General features: G+C 45.0%; 1 protein-coding gene across 3 annotated transcripts in view; it reads left to right on the top strand.

Annotated features, from left to right (window-relative positions):
• The first annotated feature begins 7094 nt into the window (after nucleotides 1–7094).
• Nucleotides 7095–8180, top strand: part of RIN3 (Ras and Rab interactor 3) — a 152383-nt gene continuing 151297 nt past the window's right edge. For 2 of the 3 annotated variants that reach the window (XM_019518643.1, XM_019518641.1), the window contains exon 1: nucleotides 7096–7398. In XM_019518643.1, the coding sequence (XP_019374188.1) occupies nucleotides 7352–7398 (47 nt within the window). In that variant the 5' untranslated portion in view covers nucleotides 7096–7351. Of the gene's footprint in view, nucleotides 7399–8180 lie in introns of all 3 variants that reach the window. The other variant, XM_019518642.1, reaches the window with a different exon arrangement.

The raw sequence follows: 8180 nt of genomic DNA, 5'->3' as shown, positions 1-8180 counted from the left end.
AGTAGAGCCAAGGAGGTGATCCTCCCCCTCTATGCGACACTGGTCAGACCACAGCTGGAGTACTGCGTCCAGTTCTGTGCGCCCCACTTCAGGAGGGATGTGGACAACATTGAAAGGGTCCAGAGGAGGGCCACCCACATGATCCAGGGACAACAGGGCAGACCCTACAATGAAAGACTGCGGGACCTAAACCTGTTCAGCCTTCACAAGAGAAGGCTGAGAGGGACCTGGTGACTGTCTATAAACTCACTAGGGGGGACCAGAAGGGTTTGGGGGAGACACTGTTTCCCCTAGTGCCCCCTGGCATAACAAGGAATAATGGACACAAATTATTGGAGAGTAGGTTTAGATTAGACATCCGCAAGAACTACTTCACAGTTAGGGCAGCTAGGAGCTGGAACCAACTTCCAAGGGAAGTGGTGCTGGCTCCTACCCTAGGGGTGTTTAAGAAGAGGCTTGATGCCTACCTGGCTGGACTCATTTGAGTCCAGTTTTTCTCCCGCCCAGGCGGGGGGTCGGACTTGAAGATCTGCAAGGTCCCTTCCGACCATACTTCTATGATTCTATGACAGAAGTTCCATAAACTGGTTTGATCCAAATCAGTTAAGTTTAATACTACATTCAACCAGGCCTATCTTAAACCAGTTTTGGCCATTTTGAAACTGGTTTAAGATAAACCTGGTGCACTGAACTTATGCTCTATTACAGGTTTAAACCAATTTCTGATCCCTTACACTGGTTTGTGTGTAACTTCTGTCCCTAGCTTAAGGGAGTTTATACACATGTTCTGGGAGTTAGGGTGGGGGATAGGGGTAATTAGAGCAGGTCTGAGAGTAACTCTAAAGTGCCTGGAGCATCTCATGTATCAGTGTCCCTATTGAATGAGCTTTAGATAAAGCACCCCCACTGCCATTTTTAAGGTGGGGATGCTGATACACTAGATGCTGGAGGCTGCTTACCACACTCCAGCAGACTTACAGGGCCTTGGAGCAACCTCTTTCCTCGTGTATACATGCCCTAAGGTTCAATTCTGCTCTGCCTCCTGCCTTTCCCCAAAAGAGTGAAGGAAGCCAGGGGTCATAGTTATGACTCACCCTCCACACCACTCTCTACCTAAAACAAAATCTGTGGGCACAGACTGCCCTGGGCAGATGATAAAGTTAATAGAAGGTATCTGTCTGTCTTGTGAGACAGTAGAATTGCACCAAGTGAGACATCAGCTCACTGAACATCTGTGAGTGTGACTGTAGAGCCCAGTTCTTGGGTGACAATCCCTTCTGCGCTTACCATTTGAAATTCATATTGAAAAATCCTGAATGTGGTGCAGGGTTCTTCTTGAGGTTTCTTCTTTCCTCTGCACATTGGGCTCCTCTTTCCTCAAATGCCTTTATTCCATGAGTAATAGACTATTTCTAAGTGCTTCGATCCTTAGCAATCTTCTCCCAGTCATTTGGTTTGATGTTCATTGCTTCATCTTGCAAGCATCTTTGAACCAGAGATAAGGAAATCTGTGTGGTTTTCTTCCTGAAAAGAGTTTTCCACACAAGAGATCCTTAGGTATATGGCCACCATCCATTCTCCACATATTTCATCAAAATCAATGCTGTTTAAGAAGAAAATGGAAACTCTGAATGTTGGCATGTTCCAAGACCTCAGCATGGGCTTTGTCCCACCAGAAAATTCCTAGAATGCAGTGAAGGCAATGTCAATTACAGGTTTCCCTCGATTTATGCGGGTTCTTTATATGCGAATTTACTCTTATGCAATGAGCATATTTAGACCCATAATTTGTTATATGCGAAGTAAATTTGCTATTACCCGATCAGCATAGATGCCCCCCGCCCAAGCAGGAAAGTCTGTGGGGGGAGAGGAAAGGGCTGTGGCCTCACTCACCCCAGTCCCAACTGCAGTGGCTCTGGGAGTGGCTGGCACCAGCTGCTTGTGCCCCCACCTGTCCCCCCGTGCCTGGGCTCACCTCAGCTCCTGGGCTGCGCCACGTCCTGGTGCAGGCAGCTGGTGTTGGCTGCTCCTAGGGCCACTCCAGCATGGGCTAGGGTGAGTGTGGACAAGCAGAGCCCTGGGCAATGTGGGGCACAGCACTTATCCCAGCTCCGGCTGCAGCAGCCCTGGGAGCAGCTGGCACCAGCTGCCTGCACCAGGGCATGGCACAGACTAGGAGCAGAGGTGAGTGGGGACAGGCAGAGCACGGTGCAGCCCAGCGGCTGCAGGCAGCTGGCACTGGCTGCTCCCGGGGCCACTACAGCCAGGACTGCAGTGAGTGCTGCTCTGTTCCCTCTGCTTTGCTGCCTTGTGCGGCCCTGGGAGCATCACCCCCCTTCCCGCCCCTTCCCTAGTCCCAGCCTCACTTCCTCCCTCTCTCCCTCCCTGCCATGGGAACCTATCCCCATTTCTTACACTGTAAAGTGGGTTCGCTTTATGCAAATTCAGTTTATGTGCTGTTCTCCGGGAACATGTATACAGCATAAATCAAGGGAAACCTGTACACCAGAATAAAACAGTAGTGGACAGATGATGTAAATCCCTAAATTTAGCTAACTTCACTCCACCTTGTGGAGAACAGCCCCTGAAGGATCAAGATGAAACTTCACCTGAGTAAGCTACCCCAGTTTAGGTTTCATCTGCCCACATCCATCCCAGAGTAGCTGTGTTCTAAAAGCCAACAGAGTTTTTCTGTAGCAGTGGAGCTCAATAATAGCTACCAAAAGTGCGGGGTGTCTTGGAATAGCTGTATATCTGTCTCTTCCTAATCCTTGTGTAATGTACAGCAGTACGCAAAGCCAATGTAAATGACAGCAAGGCACATGTTTGCCTGTCCAGAACGTACTTGTGAACTGTGGAGAGGGTGAAAGATAAAGTGGAAAGGAAGAAGTTTCTTTTCTCTTGTGCAAAGTTTAAATCTTCCTTTAATGCAGTGGTTTTCAAACTTCCTGAAGTCACAGAACCCATTCAAATCACTTCTGCCATGAGACCCCTGCCCCTCTCCTGTGAAATAACTGGGAGTCAGGCTACCTGGCCTGGCAATCTTAGCATGCCGCCTCCTGGCCTACTCTGCCATTGCGGCCAGTCTCTTGGCAGAACCCCAGGGTTCTATGGAACGCAATTTGAAAACCACATTAGAATTGAATGTATCTTAGGCTGAAAAAATGAGAACATCATTTTTTACAGTTTAAATTAAATTAATATCTGAATGGAGAAGAGGCCCAATCTTCCAACCCAGTTGCAGCTTATCAGGATGGCCAAGGTGGACCCATTATATAATAAGTGCTAAAAAAAGCACTCGTCCATGGATTAGTGACAGAGTAGGCCACTCCAGTTCTGTCAAATTCTTCAACATGTATCAGGTGAATGATGCACTTGGGAGGTGCTGCCATCCTTGGGAGGTGCTTACCTGTATGTACATTGAACATGCCCACTTACAATGAAAGTGCTTATTGTGCTTGTGGTCTGTCCCCATAAGCCATTCTTTAAACCCTGCTAACATGGCTGCATTAACATCATTCAAAAGTGCTGAACTGGAGTGGACGAGCTGGAACATGCAGCACATTGTAGGCTAGAAATGAGCTTGAAGAAGCAACAGATCTCAAGATCCCGAGCCCTCAGGGTAACTGGATCCAATCCCAAACTTTGAGTGATTTGGATCCTCCTCTCCTGCACAGGAAAACCAGGCTTTTGCAATACCTGGATACCACTTAGTCTCTTAGCTCTTGTATAATCTTTCCACTTCCCGGACTCACTGCCAACATACAGTGTCTGATTCCTTCCTTTTTTTCAGCCTTCTTTATTATGACTGGTTAAAAGATACAGACAGTCTTTGCTGCAGGAAAAGAGGGTGCTTTTATCCTCCCTAAGTAAATATTTATATGAGAAATATGACTCTTTTTTCATGACATCTTTGGTGCTCTTTTATCCAAGGGCAAAATGTAGACTGGCCACTTAAAGACCTCTGCTCCCTAGTGGTCAGGGCACAGGACTTGGGGCAAGGGAATCCTCGGCTTTAGTGCCTGCTGCCAGGGGTATTTCTGGTTTTAATCAATGACTGTATAATGTGAAATCTAGAAATCTCTTTGGCAACAGGAAAAGGAACCCAAGACTGTACTCTCCTGGCCAAAAGGTCTACTGTTTGATACCCACTAGCTTGTCCTCCTGGTCCGATTCTTCTAGCAGTCCTGGCTGCTCAGGAGCCTTGCTTCCGTAGGAAAGGTGAAGGGTCTCCTCACCCAGAATGTAACCTAGTGGCAAGGCACTCTCCTGTGCTGTGGAAGATGTGGGCTGTATCCTTAGGCTGTGGGAGGAATTAAATCCCTACTTCTGGGAGCACTGCTCTAACCAGTAGGTTGCTATATAAAATGTAGGTACTAGCACCACTACCTCTATTACCCATGTGTTTGAGTGAAACTGTTTGTGGTTGCTGCACCTTGCCCTGATCTGAATCATGTCAGTATATATGGTATTTGCTCTGAGGCTGAGCCCAGCTAATGGATCGAGTCTCTCCAGGAACTTGGATGGAATGTAGTTGCCCTCTTTCCCCCGCTTGGGATCACCGTAAAATTTAGGTGCAAATCAGAGAGTTAGCTACTTAGATGGGGCATGTGCATGCATAGAGATCTATGCTATCCAGAATATAAACACCAAACGAATTCCAGCTCCTAGCAGGTGTGGGGTCATTCTGGATCACATTTGGAGTCATTCTGTGTTGCATCTGGGGGCTTTACCCCATATATTTCCCTAAGTCCTACTTAGGCATAAAGTTACCAGTTTAGATTCTGCCAACAATCATTATCAAAAAGGGGATAAAACATTTTTACTTACTAAAAACCATATCTGTTTTTCAATTACAAATGGCCCCTGACCTTTAATGCAAAAATGGGTCTGTTTCAATGCCCCTGAAACAGACACACTAGCAGGTATCAAGCTTGTTTTTCAATATTCCTGTATTTTACAGTTTTTCAAACAGCTCTAGTCCAAATGTACCTGTCACTTGATGAAATCCAGTATTTTCCATGATCAAAAATATTTGTTCATAATTGCATCTGCAAACCTGCACATCATTTCCAAGGGTGACAAACTGTGTAGAAGGAATGGAAATATATAACCTTTTATTTTTTTAGGCAAGAGTTGAGTGAGGGAATGTGGGAGTCCCTTTGGCACAGCCTGATGATCCTAATACTCCCCCCGGCTTAAAAAAATGATTGTAGAATGGAACCTGAAACCTGACTCCCAGCAATGCAAGGCTGAATTCTGCTTCAGCCTCATTCTCCTTGAATGCAGACAGGTGAAACCCAGTGGTTTATGTCTGTGAGTTTGTTTGCATGCTTTATCCAGTATGAAACTCAAATTGCACCAGCTTGGAGAAGAAAACAATTTAAACCCTTCTGTATACAGGAGGCGGTGGCCTGCTTCAACCTTCAAAGTAAAGGAAAGGATTCAAAGAAGAATTACAAGAATGATTTGAAGTCTGGCAAACTTGCCTTGCTATGAGAAGAAATTCAATCTATATAGTCCAGTAGAACCCAGATCATTCATATCCAGATGGTTCACAACACATTTTATTTACACCAGATTAGCAAATAAAGAACAAGCTGTGCAGTTGTGTACTACAGTTGCGTATAACCCCCAGCTGCTTCATGATTCATCTTTGCAAGGACTATATAACCTACTCCTGCTAACTATCCAGGTTCTACTCTAATCAAAGCAGAGGCTGAGATTGTACCCAATCACAGCCTGCAGGTCCCTGCAAAGGGAAGATTTCAGATAACAGGCAGCTCTTTCCTTTAGCAGGAAAAAAACCATAAACAGTTCCACTGATTGGAAAATAAAGTCAGACGAGACCAGACTAGACATAAGGCACACATTTTTAACAGATTTGATAATTAACTGCTAGAACAACATACCTATATCTGGATTTTCCATCATTTGTGGTCTTTACATCAAGATTGGCTGCTTTTTGGAAAGACATGCTTTAGCTCAGAGGGAATCTATGGGTTTGGTGCAGAAATTTTGAATGAGTTATATCCTTTGCAATATCGAAAGTCAGACGAGACTACCCTAATGGTTGCTTCTGACCATGACATCTGTGAAACAAGTGAAGCCTGATCCTGCTGTCTTGGCAGTCAGTGTCAGAATTCCTATGGATTCAAGTATTTTAAAGTGTTTTATTTTGGAAGATAAATAGTTGCTTTCATGCTGATGCATCAGTCTGATTGTTATTCCCACCTGCTGCTGGGGCACGTCCAGCCTGGCTTGCCTCCTTGTCAACATCCCAAAGAGCTGGGTATGCTCATCCTATAGATGAGAAAAAGAAAAATTAGTCTTGCTTGTATCTCATGCTGCTATTCCTGTTACTGTCCTGTCCAGCACAGCTCATCTATCAGTCCTGTTATTTCCATTGTATATTTTCCTTAACTCCAGTATTTCCTGAATAATAAAACTTCCAAATAGGAATGCCATCCAGACCTGAAAATGTGCCATATAGAAAATAGTACTGCTGCATGCTGTATCTCAGATGCTACACATAAACATTGCTATTGTAGCAAAGTTAATAAACTACTTTACAAGTAATTCCAGATTAGGATTTTTATGGCATGGACTATACACAGTCCATAGTTTGCAGTTCACAGAATAGCAGCCTTGTATTATCAGCATTCCATCATTATCTTTTCCATGAAGCGGCAGCCTTGCTGAAAAGTTGTACTTCTCCAGGGTTAGCCGTTTCCTTTCCTCAGGTTCTATATAAATAGGAAAGGTTTCCAGGCTCCATCTGGTTCCAGTTATTCACTCAATACACATACACATGCTTCAGGAATTTGCAGACGGAGACTTACTGCCCTTGTAAAATCCTTTACAAAGTTCACTGTGCTCTGCTGTCCCCGATATACCTGCAGGTCTGTAAAACTACCTCCCCCAAACTTTCTAAGGATTCAAAGACATGCCGGGAGCCAAGAGTCCCAGTCCCTTCTAATAATCTGAGCCAAAGTTCACTACTAAATATGGCTTTAAAAAAAATAAAAAACACACACTTTTGACCACCAAGGACTGCCTCTTCCTGAAATCTCCGGTTCATATAAATACAGGAAGTAGAAGTAATAGAGAAGCTAAACCCAGATCTTCTTGGCAGTTTGCTCTTGTTTCACTGCTTGTTAGTCTGCTGTCCCCCTGCTACTACTCAGGTTGAAACTGATACTAAACATCTTGCCCTCCCCTTGAAATATCATTTTCCTAGGAATAAAACTAAGGATGTGGAAGCTTTGCCCTGGGATGGAAAGAGATTGCTGCCTTTACAGAGGAGCTCTAAAGCCATTCTGAAACAGCGAGTGCCCCAAAGTGTGTCGCAATGATGAAAACATCGGCAGGCGACGAGGGAGTCAGGGAAGATTCAGGGTAAGTCTTGACTGCAAGTTTTAAATAAAAATATTGCTTCTCTCTTTGCTTGGTTAAAAAGGGTCTGTGTGCTGCAGTTTGTGGAGTTATCAGCTGCATAGTTGTTCTGGGTAAAAGTGATCATGTCACTTACAGTACTTCCTTAACTAATGCAAACCTCTTGAAAACAGGCTATAACTGACTTTATTTAGCATGAAAATGCAGATATTTGGCGCGTGTGTAGCGGGGAGAAGAGGGTGAGCAAAATCCAAGTTGTAGCTGAAAAAGTGAAGTTTGTAATCAGGAAGCCCTGTGCAAAGAAAGCAAATCTTTTCCAGGAGGTTTGGTTTGATTCCACTGAAATGCTGAACAGCAAAGAAGGGGTTGATCCTAAAAGGTCCTAGCACTCTGGCTCCTGTCCAGTGACAGTTTGGTCACGATTACGTGTAGGAATATGCCTACCTGCTTTACTGGTCATGGCCAGCACTCTGCAACTTGCAGAGCTGAGCCCCAGGGAGAGGGAGCAGGAGAGGAAATGGCTTGTCAGGTCTGGAGAAAGCCCACTCTGCTCTCAGCAGCTCTGGGGTCTGGTTGGATGCCAGCCAAACTTCAGCTGTATCAAAACGTTCGCCCTGACGCTGAGCATTCCTGTTTCCTGTCAAGAACAATCAGAGGAAAATGACATAAGTGTTGAAACCTTTGGTTACCCAGCTGGAAAAGCAAGCAGCCCAGGTATGAGGAGTGCCCCTTATCCAACTGACATAGTAGTTCCCATCAGTAAAGTTTCCCAGATGTGTCAGGTA

This window comes from Gavialis gangeticus, unplaced genomic scaffold (assembly GCF_001723915.1).
Source record: "Gavialis gangeticus isolate Ggan-Ray unplaced genomic scaffold, GavGan_comp1, whole genome shotgun sequence".
Taxonomy (NCBI): domain Eukaryota; kingdom Metazoa; phylum Chordata; order Crocodylia; family Gavialidae; genus Gavialis; species Gavialis gangeticus.
The sequence above is the reverse complement of the archived record's forward strand: the minus strand, read 5'-3'. Positions and strand labels throughout refer to the sequence as shown.